At 41.7% G+C, this 17,120-nt stretch overlaps 1 protein-coding gene across 1 annotated transcript in view; it reads right to left on the minus strand.

Annotated features, from left to right (window-relative positions):
* Positions 1-17,120, minus strand: part of LOC144493935 (phosphofurin acidic cluster sorting protein 2-like) — a 410,987-nt gene that overhangs the window by 98,567 nt on the left and 295,300 nt on the right. Inside the window, exon 20 of the mRNA XM_078213510.1 lies at positions 11,059-11,101. Coding sequence (XP_078069636.1) covers positions 11,059-11,101 — 43 coding nt within the window. The remainder of the gene's footprint in view (positions 1-11,058; positions 11,102-17,120) is intronic.

The following is a 17,120-nucleotide window of genomic DNA, read 5'->3' on the forward strand; positions in this document are numbered from 1 at the left end:
GAGGAGATTCACCAGGATGCTGCCTGCGATGGAACATTAAGTCACAGAGGTTTACAGCATGGAAACAGGCCCTTTGGCCCAAATTGTTTATGCCGCCCTTTTTTTTAAACCCCTAAGCTAGTCCCAGTTGCCCACATTTGGCCCATATCCCTCTATACACGTCATACCCATGTATGATGCTTTTTAAAAGACAAAATTGTACCCGCCTCTACTACTACCTCTGGCAGCTTGTTCCAGACACTCACCACCCTCTGTGTGAAAACACTGCCCCTCTGGATATTTTTGTATCTTTCCCCTCTCACCTTAAACCTATGCCCTCTAGTTTTAGACTCCCCTACCTTTGGGAAAAGATATTGACTATCTCGCTGATCTGTGCCCCTCATTATTTTATAGACCTCTATAACATCACCCCTCAGCCTCCTACGCTCTTTCTACCTTAATAATACCCTTTCTATAATAGGGTGACCAGAATTGCACACAGTATTCCAAGTGTGGCCTTACCAATGTCTTGTACAACTTCAACAAGACGTCCCAACTCCTGTATTCAATGTTCTGACCAATGAAACCAAGCATGCCGAATGCCTTCTTCACCACTCTGTCCACCTGTGACTCCACTTTCAAGGAGCTATGAACATGTATCCCTCGATCTCTTTGTTCTGTAACTCTCCCCAACACCCTACCATTAACTGAGTAATTCCTGCCCTGGTTCAATCTACTAAAATGCATCACCTCGCATTTATCTAAATTAAACTCCATCTGCCATTCGTCAGCCCACTGGCCCAACTGATCAAGATCCCGTTGCAATCCGAGAGAACCTTCTTCACTGTCCACCATGCCACCAATCTTGGTGTCATCTTGGTGTCATTGGGGCGGCACGGTAGCACAGTGGTTCGGGCGGCACGGTAGCACAGTGGTTGGAGCGGCACGGTAGCACAGTGGTTAGCACTGCTGCTTCACAGCTCCAGGGTCCCGGGTTCGATTCCCGGCTCGGGTCACTGTCTGTGTGGAGTTTGCACATTCTCCTCGTGTCTGCGTGGGTTTCCTCCGGGTGCTCCGGTTTCCTCCCACAGTCCAAAGATGTGCGGGTTAGGTTGATTGGCCAGGTTAAAAATTGCCCCTTCGAGTCCTGGGATGCGTAGGTTAGAGGGATTAGCGGGTAAATATGTGGGGGTAGGGCCTGGGTGGGATTGTGGTCGGTGCAGACTCGATGGGCCGAATGGCCTCCTTCTGCACTGTAGGGTTTCTATGATTTCTATGATCTGCGAACTTACTAACCATGTCTCCTATATTCTCATCCAAATCATTAATATAAATGACAAATAACAGTGGACCCAGCACTGATCCCTGAGGCATATCGCTGGTCACAGACCTCCAGTCTGAAAAACAACCCTCTACAACCAACCTCTGGCTTCTGTCATCAAGGCAATTTTGAATCCATTTAGATACCTCACCCTGGATCCCATGAGATGTAACTTTATGCAACAACCTACCATGTGGTACCTTGTCAAAGGCCTTGCTAAAGTCCATGTAGACAACATCAACTGCACTGCCCTCATCTACCTTCTTGGTTACCCCTTCAAAAAACTCAATCAAATTTAAGTTATGAAGAGAGGTTGCGTAGGCTTGGGTTGTTTTCGTTGGAGAAGAGGAGACTGAGGGGTGACCTGATCGAGGTGAACAAAATTATGAGGGGCACGGACAGAGTGGATAAGGAGCAGCTGTTCCCCTTAGTTGAAGGGTCAGTCACGAGGGGACATAGGTTGAAGGTGAGGGGCAGGAGGTTTGGGGGGGGGGGGGGTGTGAGGAAAAACGTTTTTACCCAGAGGGTGGTGACGGTCTGGAATGCGCTGCCTGGGAGGGAGGTGGAGGCAGGTTGCCTCACATCCATTAAAAAGTATCTGGAGGAGTGCTTGGCACATCAGAACATTCAGGGCTATGGGCCAAGTGCTGGCAGATTAGGTGGGAGTTCAGGTGTTTCTAATGTGTCGGTGCCGACTCGATGGGCCGAGGATGAGTCAAGTATGTTTTTCCTCTTGTTGTGGTGAGGGAATGAGCCTGATCAGTAGTGCTGCTACCGAGCCACTCTTGGTGATGGACAGTGAAGCCCCACCCAGAGCACATTCTGCACCCTCGCCACCCTCAGTGCTTCCTCCAAGTGGTGATCAACACCACTGAGAAGCTGAGTTACAGAGAGAGATTGAATAGGTTGGGACTTTATTCCCTGGAGCGTAGAAGAATGAGGGGAGATTTGATAGAGGTGTATAAGATTTTGATGGGTATAGATAGAGTGAATGCAAGCAGGCTTTTTCCACTGAGGCTAGGGGAGAAAAAAACCAGAGGGCATGGGTTAAGGGTGAAGGGGGAAAAGTTTAAAGGGAATATTAGGGGGGGCTTCTTCATGCGGAGAGTGGTGGGAGTGTGGAATGAGCTGCCGGATACAGTAGTAATAACTCCGTATAACATTTCATAGAAATCATAGAAATCATAGAAACCCTACAGTGCAGAAGGAGGCCATTCGGCCCATCAAGTCTGCACCGACCACAATCCCACCCAGGCCCTACCCCCACATATTTACCCGCTAATCCCTCTAACCTACGCATCCCAGGACTCGAAGGGGCAATTTTTAACCTGGCCAATCAACCTAACCCGCACATCTTTGGACTGTGGGAGGAAACCGGAGCACCCGGAGGAAACCCACGCAGACACGAGGAGAATGTGCAAACTCCACACAGACAGTGACCCAAGCCGGGAATCGAACCCGGGACCCTGGAGCTGTGAAGCAGCAGTGCTAACCACTGTGCTACCGTAAGAAAAACTTGGACGGGTTCATGGATGAGAGGGGTGTGGAGGGATATGGTCCAAGTGCAGGTCAGTGGGACTAGGCAAAAAATGGTTCGGCACAGACAAGAAGGGCCAAAAGGCCTGTTTCTGAGCTGTAATTTTCTATGGTTCTAAAACATGGTGGAGTACCGATTGATCAGCTGAGGGGAGACGGTACGTGGTAACCAGCAGGAGGTTTCCTTGTCCATGTTTGATCTGGTGCAATAGGAGTTCATGGGGTCCAGAGTTGATCATAGATCATAGAAACCCTACAGTGCAGAAAGAGGCCATTCGGCCCATCGAGTCTGCACCGACCACAATCCCACCCAGGCCCTACCCCCATATCCCTACATATTTTACCCGCTAATCCCTCTAACCTACTCATCTCAGGACACTAAGGGGCAATTTTTTAGCACAGCCAATCAACCTAACCCGCACATCTTTGGACTGTGGGAGGAAACCGGAGCACCCGGAGGAAACCCACGCAGACACGAGGAGAATGTGCAAACTCCACACAGACAGTGACCCAAGCCGGGAATCGAACCCAGGTCCCTGGAGCTGTGAAGCCGCAGTGCTAACCACTGTGCTACCGTGCCACCCATTGAGAACTCCCAGGGCAACTCCCTCCCGACTGTATATCACTGTGCTGCTGCCACCTCTGCTGGGTCTAAACTGTCAACTCAACAGACTGATCAAGACCTTTGATCCGGACCTTCAGAGCACCCTCCGTGCTCTCATCCCACGTACTCCCCATGTTGGAGATCTCTACTGCCTCCCAAAGATACACAAGGCAAACACACCCGGCCGTCCTATCGCATCGGGCAATGGGACCCTGTGCGAGAACCTCTCTGGCTACGTCGAGGGCATCCTGAAACCCATTGTACAGAGAACCCCCAGCTTTTGTCGTGACACTGCGGACTTCCTACAGAAACTCAGCACACATGGAGCAGTTGAACCAAGGGCACTCCTCGTCACAATGGATGTCTCGGCACTCTACACCAGCATCCCCCACGATGATGGCATTGCTGCAACTGCCTCAGTACTCAACGCCAACAACTGCCAATCTCCAGATGCAATTTTACAACTCATCCACTTCATCCTGGACCACAATGTCTTCACCTTCAACAACCAGTTCTTCATCCAGACACACGGAACAGCCATGGGGACAAAATTCGCACCTCAATATGCCAACATCTTCATGCACAGGTTCGAACAAGACCTCTTCACCGCACAGGACCTTCAACCGATGCTATACACTAGATACAGCGATGACATTTTCTTCCTTTGGACTCATGGTGAACAATCACTGAAACAACTCTATGATGACATCAACAAGTTCCATCCCACCATCAGACTCACCATGGACTACTCTCTGGAATCGGTTGCATTCTTGGACACACGCATCTCCATTAAGGACGGTCACCTCAGCACCTCACTGTACCGCAAGCCCACGGATAACCTCATGATGCTCCACTTCTCCAGCTTCCACCCTAAACACGTTAAAGAAGCCATCCCCTACGGACAAGTCCTCCGAATACACAGGATCTGCTCGGATAAGGAGGATCGCAACAGACACCTCCAGACGCTGAAAGATGCCCTCATAAGAACAGGATATGGCGCTCGACTCATCGATCGACAGTTCCGACGCGCCACAACGAAAAACTGCACCGACCTCCTCAGAAGACAAACACGGGACACGGTGGACAGAGTACCCTTCGTTGTCCAGTACTTCCCCGGAGCGGAGAAGCTACGGCATCTCCTCCGGAGCCTTCAACATGTCATTGATGAAGACGAACATCTCGCCAAGGCCATCCCCACACCCCCACTTCTTGCCTTCAAACAACCGCACAACCTCAAACAGACCATTGTCCGCAGCAAACTACCCAGCCTTCAGAACAGTGACCATGACACCACACAACCCTGCCACAGCAACCTCTGCAAGACGTGCCGGATCATCGACACGGATGCCATCATCTCACGTGAGAACACCATCCACCAGGTACACGGTACATACTCTTGCAACTCGGCCAACGTTGTCTACCTGATACGCTGCAAGAAAGGATGTCCCGAGGCATGGTACATTGGGGAAACTATGCAGACGCTGCGACAACGGATGAATGAACCACCGCTTGACAATCACCAGGCAAGACTGTTCTCTTCCTGTTGGGGAACACTTCAGCGGTCATGGGCATTCGGCCTCTGATCTTCGGGTAAGCGTTCTCCAAGGCGGCCTTCACGACACACGACAACGCAGAGTCGCTGAGCAGATACTGATAGCCAAGTTCCGCACACATGAAGACGGCCTCAACCGGGATCTTGGGTTCATGTCACACTATCTGTAACCCCCATGACTTGCCTGTGCTTGCAAAATCTCACTAACTGTCCTGTCTGGAGACAATACACATCTCTTTAACCTGTGCTTAACCCTCTCTCCACTCACATTGTCTGTACCTTTAAGACTTGATTACCTGTAAAGACTCGCATTCCAACCATTATTTTGTAAATTGAGTTTGTGTCTTTATATGCCCTGTTTGTGAACAGAACTCCCACTCACCTGACGAAGGAGCAGCGCTCCAAAAGCTAGTGGCTTTTCATAGAAACCCTACAGTACAGAAAGAGGCCATTCGGCCCATCGAGTCTGCACCGACCACAATCCCACCCAGAACCCTACTCCCATATCCCTACAGATTTTACCCACTAATCCCTCTAACTTATAAACCAAATAAACCTGTTGGACTTTAACCTGGTGTTGTGAGACTTCTTACTGGGTCTGAACTGCCAGTGGGACAGGACATAGTGATTGGAATAGTGATTGTGGCGTCTGAGACATTGGGTGGGATTTTCCAGCCGCGCTCACCCCAAGACCAGAAAATCCCACCCAAGGTCAACGGACCTTTCCATGGTCTGCCCCCCACCCCCCCCCCGCCTGCTACAGTTCCAGTGGTGGGCGGAGCAGTAACATTCTGCCCATTATCTGTAAGGTACGTTTCTGTGAGAATGACCCCATCAGGCTGTTGTTTGACTAGTCTGTGAAACAGCACAGCTCTCCCAATTTTGGCACTAGCCCCGGATGTTAGTAAGGAGGACTTTGCAGGGTGGACAGGGCTGGGCTTGCCAGTGTCATTTCGGGTAGTCAGGTCAATGCTGGGTAATCTGTCTCCTTTCATTCCTTTTAGACTTTGTAGCAATTGATACAACTGAATGTCTCGCTGGGCAGTTACGAGTCAACCACATTGCTGTGGCTCTGGAATCACATGTAGGCCAGACCGGGTAAGGACGGCAGATTTCCTTCCCTAAAGGACATTAGCGAACCAGATGGGTTTTTCCGACAATCGACAATGGTTTCTTGGTCACCATTACTTAGAGCAACTTTATATTCCAAATTTATTAACTAAATTTGAATTTCACCAGTTGCTGTGTGGGATTTGAACCTATGCCTCCAGAGCATTACCCTGGGTCTCGGGATTGTTAGTTCAGTGAGATTATCACGAACCCACTGTCTCCCCGTTACAAAAGGACAGGTGCAGACAGTGGGGAAAAATTGGCAGACGGAGTATAATGTGGGAAAATGTGAACTTGTCCACTTTGGCAGGAATAGCAAAGCAGCACATCTCAGCCCCCTGTTAACCCCCGATAACCTTTCACCCCTGATTAATCAAGAATCTATCTCGCTCTGCCTTAAAAACATTCAAAGACTCTGCTTCCATTGCCTTTTGAGGAAGAGAGTTCCAGAGACTCTCAACCCTCAGAGAAAAGCATTCTCCTAATCTGTTGTGACGTTAGTGTTTTTTTTAAAATCATGATCTCTGCAGCTCTTCCCTCAGTGTAATCCATGTTCACAGCCTTTGGTGATGTCATTGTTGGGAGGAGAAGAAAATCCCTGGGCAGGTTTGGTGACAGGAGTTCATTCCTCCCACATTATTCTTCACTTCCAGATTTTTATCCACTCACTTAATCTGTCAATGTCCCTTTGTAGCCTCCTTGCATCCTCTTCACGATTTAACCACTACACGGTGGCACAGTGGTTAGCACTGCTGCCTCACAGCACCCGGGACCAAGATTCAATTCCCAGTCTGGGTCACTGTCTGTGTGGAGTCTGCACGTTCTCCCCGTGTCTGCGTGGGTTTCCTCCAGGTGCTCCAGTTTCCTCCCACAGTCCAAAAATGTCAGGCAAGGTTGATTGGTCATGGTAAATTGCCCCTTAATGTCAGGGGGATTAGCAGGGTGAATGCATGGGGTTGGGAGGATGGGGCCTGGGTGGGATTGTGGTCGGTGCAGGCTCGATGGGCTGAATGGCCTCCTTCTGCACTGTAGGGATTCTAGGATTCTACTTTCCTACTGAACTTTGTGTAATCAGCAAATTTAGCTAACTAATCTTCAATCAATGCCAATATGTTACCCATGACACCACAAGCTTTTATTTTCCACAATAACCTTTGATGTGACCTATTATTAAATGCCTTCTGGAGATCTAAGTCCAGTACATCCACTGGTTCCCCTTTATCCACAGCACATGTGACTCTTTCAAAGAACTCCACACAGCACAGAAGTTAAAGAGAGCACATTAAGTAGTAAAAGCAGTGTCAGTCATCCTAGTACAAGACAGATCAGGCAAAAGCAGGACAGAGAGCAAGGGAAGTCCAGATTAAACTGCATTTATTTCAATGCAAGAGGCCTGACGAGCAAGGCAGATGAACTCAGGGCATGGATGGGGACATGGGACTGAGATATTATAGCAATGACTGAAACATAGCTAAGGGAGGGACAGCTCAATGTTCCAGGGTACAGATGCTATAGGAAAGATAGAACAGGAGGTAAGAGAGGAGGGGGAGTTGCACTTTTGATTCGGGAAAACATCACGGCCGTACTGAGAAGGGATATATCCGAGGGTTCGCCCACTGAGTCTATACGGGTAGAACTGAGAAATAAGAAGGGGGAAATCACTTTGCTAGGGTTGTACTATAGACCCCCAAATAGTCAGCGGGAAATTGAGGAGCAAATACGTAAGGAGATTACAGATAGCTCCAAGAAAAATAGGGTGGTAATAGTGGGGGATTTTAACTTTCCCAACATTGACTGGGACAGCCATAGTATTAGAGGGTTGGATGGAGAGAAATTTGCTGAGTGTATTCAGGAGGAATTTCTCATTCAGTGTGTGGATGGCCCGACTAGAGAGGGGGCAAAACTTGACCTCCTCTTGGGAAATAAGGAAGGGCAGGTGACAGAAGTGTTAGTGAGGGATCACTTTGGGACCAGTGACCATAATTCTTTTGGTTTTAAGATAGCTATGGAGAATGATAGGTCTGTCCCAAAACTTAAAATTCTAAATTGGGGCAAGGCCAATTTTGATGGTATCAGACAGGAACTTTCAACAGTTAACTGGGGGAGTCTGTGGGAAAGCAAAGGGACATCTGGCAAGTGGGAGGCTTTCAAAAGTGTGTTAACCAGGGTTTAGGGTAAACACGTTCCTCTTAGAGTGAAGGGCAAGGCTGGTAGAAGGAGGGAACCCTGGATGACTCGGGATAATGAGGCCCTGGTCAAGAAGAAGAGGCACATAATACAGCACAGGAAACAGGCCCTGCATAGGCAGCTGGGATCAAGCGAATCCCTTGAAGAGTGTAGGAGTAGAGTTAAGAGAGAAATCAGGAGGGCAAAAAAGGGACACGAGATTGTTTTGGCAGATAAGGCAAAGGAGAATTCAAAGAGCTTCTACAAATACATAAAGGGCAAAAGAGTAACAAGGGAGAGAGTAGGGCCTCTTGAGGATCAAAAAGGTCATCTATGTGCAGATCCAAAAGAGATGGGTGAGATCCTAAATGAATATTTCTCATCAGTATTTACTGTTGAGAAAAGCATGGACGTTAGGGAACTTGGGGAAATAAATAGTGATGTCTTGAGGAGTGTACATATTACGGAGAAGGAGTCTTAAAGGGCATCAAGGTCGATAAATCCCCGGGACCTGAGGCTAGGGAGGAAATTGCGGGTCCCCGAGCCGAGATATTTGAATGATCGATAGTCACAGGTGAGGTGCCTGAAGATTGGAGAGTGGCAAATGTTGTGCCATTGTTTAAAAAGGGCTGCAGGGAAAAACCTGGGAACTACAGGCCAGTGAGCCTCACATCTGTGGTGGGTAAATTGTTGGAAGGTATTTTGAGAGACAGGATCTACAGGCATTTAGAGACGCAAGGACTGATTAGGGACAGTCAGCATGGCTTTGTGAGTGGAAAATCATGTCTCACAAATTTGATTGAGTTTTTTGAAGGGGTAACCAAGAAGGTAGATGAGGGCAGTGCCTCAGTGGGTTGACGAATGGCAGATGGTGTTTAATTCAGACAAATGCGAGGTGATGCATTTTGGTAGATTGAACCAGGACAGTTAATGGTAGGGCGTTGGGGAGAGTTATAGAACAAAGAGATCCAGGGGTACATGTTCATAGCTCCTTGAAAGTGGAGTCACAGGTGGACAGAGTGGTGAAGAAGGCATTCGGCATGCTTGGTTTCATCGGTCAGAACATTGAATACAGGAGTTGGGACGTCTTGTTGAAGTTGTACAAGACATTGGTAAGGCCACACTTGGAATACTGTGTACAGTTCTGGTCACCCTATTATAGAAAGGAAATTATTAAACTAGAAAGAGTGCAGAAAAGATTTACTAGGATGCTACCGGGACTTGATGGATTGAGTTATAAAGAGAGGCTGGATGGACTGGGACTTTTTTCTCTGGAGCGTAGGAGGGTGAGGGGTGAGCTTATAGAGGTCTATAAAATAATGAGGGGCACAGATCAGATAGATAGTCAATATCTTTTCTCAAAGGTAGGGGAGTCTAAAACTAGAGGGCATAGGTTTAAGGTGAGAGGGGAGAGATTCAAAAGTGTCCAGAGGGGCAATTTTTTCACACAGAGGTGGTGAGTGTCTGGAACAAGCTGCCAGAGGTAGTAGTAGAGGCGGGTACAATTTTGTCTTTTAAAAAGCATTTAGATAGTTACATGGGCAGATGGGTATAGAGGGATATGGGGCAAATGCGGGCAATTGGGATTAGCTTAAGGGTTTTTTAAAAAAAGGGCAGCATGGACAATATGGGCCGAAGGGCCTGTTTCCATGCTGTAAACCTCTCTGACTCTATAACCTGGTTAAACATGATTTCCCTTTCACAAAACCACGTCGACTCTGCCTGATTGTCGTGAAGTTTTGCAGTGCCCCACTATAACATCTTTAATAATGGCTTCTAACATGTTCCCTCTGACAGGTGTTAGACTAACTGGCCTGTAGTTTCCTGCTTTCTGCATCCCTCCCTTTTTGAATAAGGAGTTAGAGTTGTTATCTTCCAAGCTAATGGCACCTATCCCGAATCCAGGGAATTTTGGAAAATTAAAACCACATCTGGGGCACTGTGGTTTCAAAGGTGAGGATTTTTTTCTCCCAGAAGGTTGTTATTACATAGAATTCTCTTCCATATAAGGCAATAGAGGCTGGGCCACTGAATGTATTCAAGGCCAGGTTAATAGAGAGGAAGGTGGGACCACAATCAGATCAGTCATGATCTTAATGAATGGTCATGCAGGCTTAAAGTGCCGAATGGCCTCCTCCTGTTCCTGTTCCAAAGTCACAATTTCTTTGCTCCTATACCAACATGTAGGTGTGGTGTGGTCTCAGGACAGAGGATAGTGTCTGATTGCAATGTGCCGGGGCTGATGTGGAGAGACTGAAGAAGCTTGAGAAGAGATTTGACAGAGTTGTTCAAAATCATGAAGCTAAACAAGGAGAAACTCTTCCCAGTGGCAGGAAGGTCAGTAACCAGAAGATTGAAGTTGATTAAGAAAACATGAGGAAAGATTCTTCACTCAGCGAGTTGTGAGCAGGAATGTGCTGCCTAATAGGGCAGAGGAAGCAAATCCAATTGGAGCTCCCAAAAGAGAATGTGAAAGGAAGGTTGCAGGGCGATGAGGAAAGGAGGTGAGATGAACGGGATAGTTTGTTCACAAAGCAGACAGGAGCAGCCAAACGCAGCCTGGTGCACTGTAACACTCTGGAATTCTATTGTTAGTTTGCCTCCCAGCTCCAGGTTGTCAACACTCCAATGTCTGACAACTCCAAGCTTTAGCCTCATTTCAGGGTTTGTGAACACAGACTAGGCTGAAGCTTCAACAATGCTGAGGAATTTGGAAAAGACAAAGCCTCTCACACATCATAGCAGTGAGTTAAAGACCCAAAGATCAGTAGCTGAGCTGGAGATACTTACACCCACAAAAGGGATGAACTTCTGGCAGGAATCCTCATCAGGGCTAAAGTGAGAGAAGACAAGCAGTATTATTCACAGTCTTATTCAATGGCAGGCAGGCCAGGCTGCACATACACACAGTCTACCTTCTCCAGATTGAATTTCATTGCAACTCAGACCAATCTCCACGGTAAACCAAATGTATGCAAGGAATCAAGAGAGTGGAACCCACTGCAATAGTCCACAATCACAGCACCCACAGCCTGCAAATAATCAGAAATCAAACCGGTTCGCATTTTCACAAATCACACAACTCAAAATAATCTGAAGACAAATTCTCTGAAATAATCTCAAATCAAACTCCCTGAAATAATCTCAAATCAAACAATCCAAAATAATATCAAATCAAACACTCTCGAAATAATCTCAAATCAAACACTCTGAAATAATCTCAAATCAAACACTCTGAAATAATCACAAATCAAACACCCTGAAATAATCTCAAATCAAATTCACTGAAATAATCTCAAATCAAATTCTCTGAAATAACCTTATATCGAACACTCTGAAACAATCCCAAATCAAACACTCTGAAATAATGTCAAATCAAACACTCTGAAATATCTCAAATCAAACACTCTGAAACAATCCCAAATCAAACACTCTGAAATAATCTCAAATCAATTTTTCTGAAATAATCTCAAATCAAATTATCTGAAATAATCTCAAATCAAACACATTGAAATAATCTCAAATCAAATTCTCTGAAATAATCTCAAATCAAACACTCTGAAATAATCTCAAATCAAACACTCTGAAATAATCCCAAATCAAACTCCCTGAAATAACCTCAAATCAAACACTCTGAAATAATCTCAAATCAAACACTCTGAAATAATCTCAAATCAATTTTTCTGAAATAATCTCAAATCAAATTATCTGAAATAATCTCAAATCAAACACATTGAAATAATCTCAAATCAAATTCTCTGAAATAATCTCAAATCAAACACTGAAATAATCTCAAATCAAACACCCTGAAATAATCCCAAATCAAACTCCCTGAAATAATCTCAAATCAAACACTCTGAAATAATCTCACTCTAAAATAATATCAAATCAAACAATCTCGAAATAATCTCAAATCAAACACTCTGAAATAATCACAAATCAAACACCCTGAAATAATCTCAAATCAAATTCGCTGAAATAATCTCAAATTAAATTCTCAGAAATAATCTCAACTCAAATTCTCTGAAATAACCTTAAATCAAACACTTTGAAACAATCCCAAATCAAACACTCTGAAATAATCTCAAATCAAACACTCTGAAATATCTCAAATCAAACTCTCTGAAACAATCCCAAATCAAACACTATGAAATAATTTCACATCACATTTCCTGAAATAATCTCAAATAAAACACTTTGAAATAATCTCAAATCAAATTATCTGAAATAATATCAAATCAAACACTCTGAAATAATATCAAATCAAACACTCTGAAATAATCTCAAATCAAATTCTCTGAAATATCAAATCAAACACCCTGAAATAATCTCGAATCAAATTATCAAATTCTCTGAAATAATCTCAAATCAAACACTCTTAGTAATCTCAAATCAAATTCTCTGAAATAATATCAAATCAAATACTCTGAAATAATCTCAAATCAAACACTCTGTAGTAAACTCAAATCAAATTCTCTGAAATAATCTCAAATCAAACACTCTGAAATAATCTCAAATCAAATTCTCTGATATAATCTCAAATCAAATTCTCTGAAATAATATCAAATCAAATACTCTGAAATAATCTCAAATCAAACACTCTGTAGTAATCTCAAATCAAATTCTCTGAAATAATATCAAATCAAACACTCTGAAATAATCTCAAATCAAACACTCTGAAATAATTTCAAATCAAACACTGAAATAATCTCAAATCAAATTCTCTGAAATAATCTCAAGTCAAACGCTCTGAAATAATCTCAAATCAAATTCTCTGAAATAATATCAAATCAAATACTCTGAAATAATCTCAAATCAAACACTCTGTAGTAATCTCAAATCAAATTCTGTGAAATAATCTCAAATCAAATTCTCTGAAATAATCTCAAGTCAAACGCTCTGAAATAATCTCAAATCAAATTCTCTGAAATAATATCAAATCAAATACTCTGAAATAATCTCAAATCAAACACTCTGTAGTAATCTCAAATCAAATTCTGTGAAATAATCTCAAATCAAATTCTCTGAAATAATCTCTAATCAAATTCTCTGAAATATTCTCAAATCAAACTCTCTGAATTAATCTCAAATCAAAAACTCTGAAATAATCTCAAATCAAACACCCTGAAATGATCTCAAATCAAATTCTCTGAAATAAGCACAAATCAAACACCCTGAAATAATCTCAAATCAAATTCTCTGAAATAATCTCAAATCAAATTCTCTGAAATAACCTTAAACCAAACACTCTGAAGCAATCCCAAATCAGCACCCTGAAATAATCTCAAATCAAATTCTCTGAAATAATCTCAAATCAAACACTCTGAATTAATCTCAAATCAAATTATCTGAAATAATCTAAAATCAAACACGCTGAAATAATCTCAAATCAAACACTCTGAAATAATCTCAAATCAAACACTCTGAAATAATATCAAATCAAATTATCTGAAATAATCTCAAATCAAACAATCTGAAACAATCTCAACTCAAATTCGCTGAAATAATATTAAATTAAATTTTCTGAAATCATCTCAAATCAAACACTCTGAAATAATCTCAAATCGAATTCTCTGAAATAATCTCAAAACAAACACTCTGAAATAATCTTAAATCGAATTCTCTGAAATAATCTCAAAACAAACACTCTGAAATAACATCAAATCTAATACTCTGAAATAACCTCAAATCAAACACTCTGAAATAATCTCAAATCAAATTATCTGAAATAATCTAAAATCAAACACGCTGAAATAATCTCAAATCAAACACTCTGAAATAATCTCAAATCAAACACTCTGAAATAACATCAAATCAAATTATCTGAAATAATCTCAAATCAAACAATCTGAAACAATCTCAACTCAAATTCGCTGAAATAATATTAAATTAAATTTTGTGAAATCATCTCAAATCAAACACTCTGAAATAATCTCAAATCGAATTCTCTGAAATAATCTCAAAACAAACACTCTGAAATAACATCAAATCTAATACTCTGAAATAACCTCAAATCAAACACTCTGAAATAATCTCAAATCAAATTCTCTGAAATAATCTAAAATCAAACACTCTGAAATAATCTCAAATCAAATTATCTGAAATAATCTAAAATCAAACACGCTGAAATAATCTCAAATCAAACACTCTGAAATAATCTCAAATCAAACACTCTGAAATAACATCAAATCAAATTATCTGAAATAATCTCAAATCAAAACCCCAGTAATAATTTCAAATCAAGCACTCTGAAATAATCTCAAATCAAACATCTGAACTAATCTCAAATCAAACTCTCTGAAATAATCTCAAATCAAACACATCAAATGCTCTGCAATAATCTCAAATCAAACACTCTGAAATAATCTCAAATCAAGCCCCATGAAATAATCCCAAATCAAATACTCTGGAAATAATCTCAAATCAAACTCTCTGAAATAATCTCAAATCAAACACATCAAACACTGCAATAATCTCAAATCAAGCCCCATGAAATAATCCCAAATCAAATACTCTGGAAATAATCTCAAATCAAGCACTCTGAAATAATCTCAAATCAAACATCTGAAAAAGTCTCAAATCAACTTCTCTGAAATAATCTCAAATCAAATTCTCTGAAATAATCTCAAATCAAAACCCTTGTAATAATCTCAAATCAAGCACTCTGAAATAATCTCAAATCAAACATCTGAACTAATCTCAAATCAAACTCTCTGAAATAATCTCAAATCAAACACATCAAATGCTCTGCAATAATCTCAAATCAAACACTCTGAAATAATCTCAAATCAAATTCTCTGAAATGATCTCAAATCAAATTCTCTGAAATAATCGCTAATCAAATTCTCTGAAATATTCTCAAATCAAACGCTGAAATAATCTCAAATCAAACTCTCTGAATTAATCTCAAATCAAACACTCTGAAATAATCTCAAATCAAACACCCTGAAATGATCTCAAATAAAATTCTCTGAAATAATCTCAAATCAAATCCTCTGAAATAACCTTAAATCAAACACACTGAAGCAATCCCAAATCAGCACCCTGAAATAATCTCAAATCAAATTCTCTGAAATAATCTCAAATCAAACAATCTGAAACAATCTCAACTCAAGTTCACTGAAATAATATCAAATGGAATTTTCTGAAATCATCTCAAATCAAACACTCTGAAATAACATCAAATCTAATACTCTGAAATAACCTCAAATCAAACACTGAAATAATCTCAAATCAAATTCTCTGAAATAATCTAAAGTCAAACGCTCTGCAATAATCTCAAATCAAACACTCCGAAATAATTCCAAATCATACATTCGGAAATAATCTCAAATCAAGCCCCATGAAATAATCCCAAATCAAATACTCTAAAATAATCTCAAATCAAATACTCTGAAATAATCTCAAATCAAACACTCAGAAATAATATCAAATCAAACACTTGAAATAATCTCAAATCAAATACTCTGAAACAATCTCAAATCAAATTCTCCGAAATAATCTCAAATTAAATTCTCTGAAATAATCTCAAATCAAACTCTCTGAAATAATCTTAACTCAAATTCTCTGAAATAATCTCAAATCAAACACTCAGAAATAATATCAAATCAAACACTCTGAAATAATCTCAAATCAAACACTTGAAATAATCTCAAATCAAATACTCTGAAACAATCTCAAATCAAATTCTCTGAAATAATCTCAAATCAAATTCTCTGAAATAACCTTAAATCAAACACTGTGAAACAATCCCAAATCAAACGCCCTGAAATAATCTCAAATCCAACTCTCTGAAATAAAATAAAATCAAATTCTCTGAAATATCACATCAAACACTCTGAAATAATATCAAATCAAATTCTATGAATTAATCTCAAATCAAATTCACTGATATAATCTCAAATCAAACACGTTGAAATAACCTTAAATTAAACACTGTAGAAAGATTCCCAAATCAAACACCCTGAAATAATCTCAAATCAAACGGTCTGAAATAATCTCAAATCAAACACTCTGAAATAAACTCAAATCAAATTCTCTGAAATAACATCAAATCAAACACTCTGAAATAATCTCAAATGAAATTCTCCGAAATAATCTCAAATCAAACAAGTGGAATTACCTCAAATCATTCCCTTGAAATAATCTCAAATTAAACACCCCGAAATAATATCAAACCAAACACCCTGAAATAATCTCAAATCTAACCCTCTGAAATCTCAAATCAAACACTGAAATAATTCCAAATCAAACATTCTGAAATAATCTCAAATCAAGCCCCATGAAATAATCCCAAATCAAATACTCTGAAATAACCTCAAATCAAACACTCTGAAATAATCTCAAATCAAACTCTCTGAAATAATCTCAAATTATACACTCTGAAATAATGTCAATGAGTGACAGTGAGTGACAGTGAGAGTGAGTGATAGAGTGAGAGTGTGAGTGAGTGAGTGAGAGAGACAGTGAGTGACAGTGACAGTGAGTGACAATGACAGGGAGTGACAGTGAGTGACAGTGAAAGTGAGTGACAGTGACAGGGAGTGACAGTGAGCGACAGTGACAGGGAGTGACAGTGAGAGTGTGACTGTGAAAGAGTGACAGTGAGTGAGTGAGAGTGAGTGAGAGTGAGTGTGAGTGAGGGTGAGTGAGGGTGACTGAGGGTGAGTGACAGTGAGTGACAGTGAGTGACAGTGAGTGACAGTGAGTGAGTGACAGTGAGTGAGAGTGAGGGTGAGTGACAGTGAGAGTGAGTGAGAGTGAGAGTGAGTGAGGGTGAGCGAGGGTGAGCGAGGGTGAGTGACAGTGACAGTGAGTGACAGTGAGTGACAGTGACAATGAGTAACAGGGAG

The sequence above is a fragment of the Mustelus asterias genome, chromosome 5, assembly GCF_964213995.1.
Source record: "Mustelus asterias chromosome 5, sMusAst1.hap1.1, whole genome shotgun sequence".
Lineage (NCBI taxonomy): Eukaryota > Metazoa > Chordata > Chondrichthyes > Carcharhiniformes > Triakidae > Mustelus > Mustelus asterias.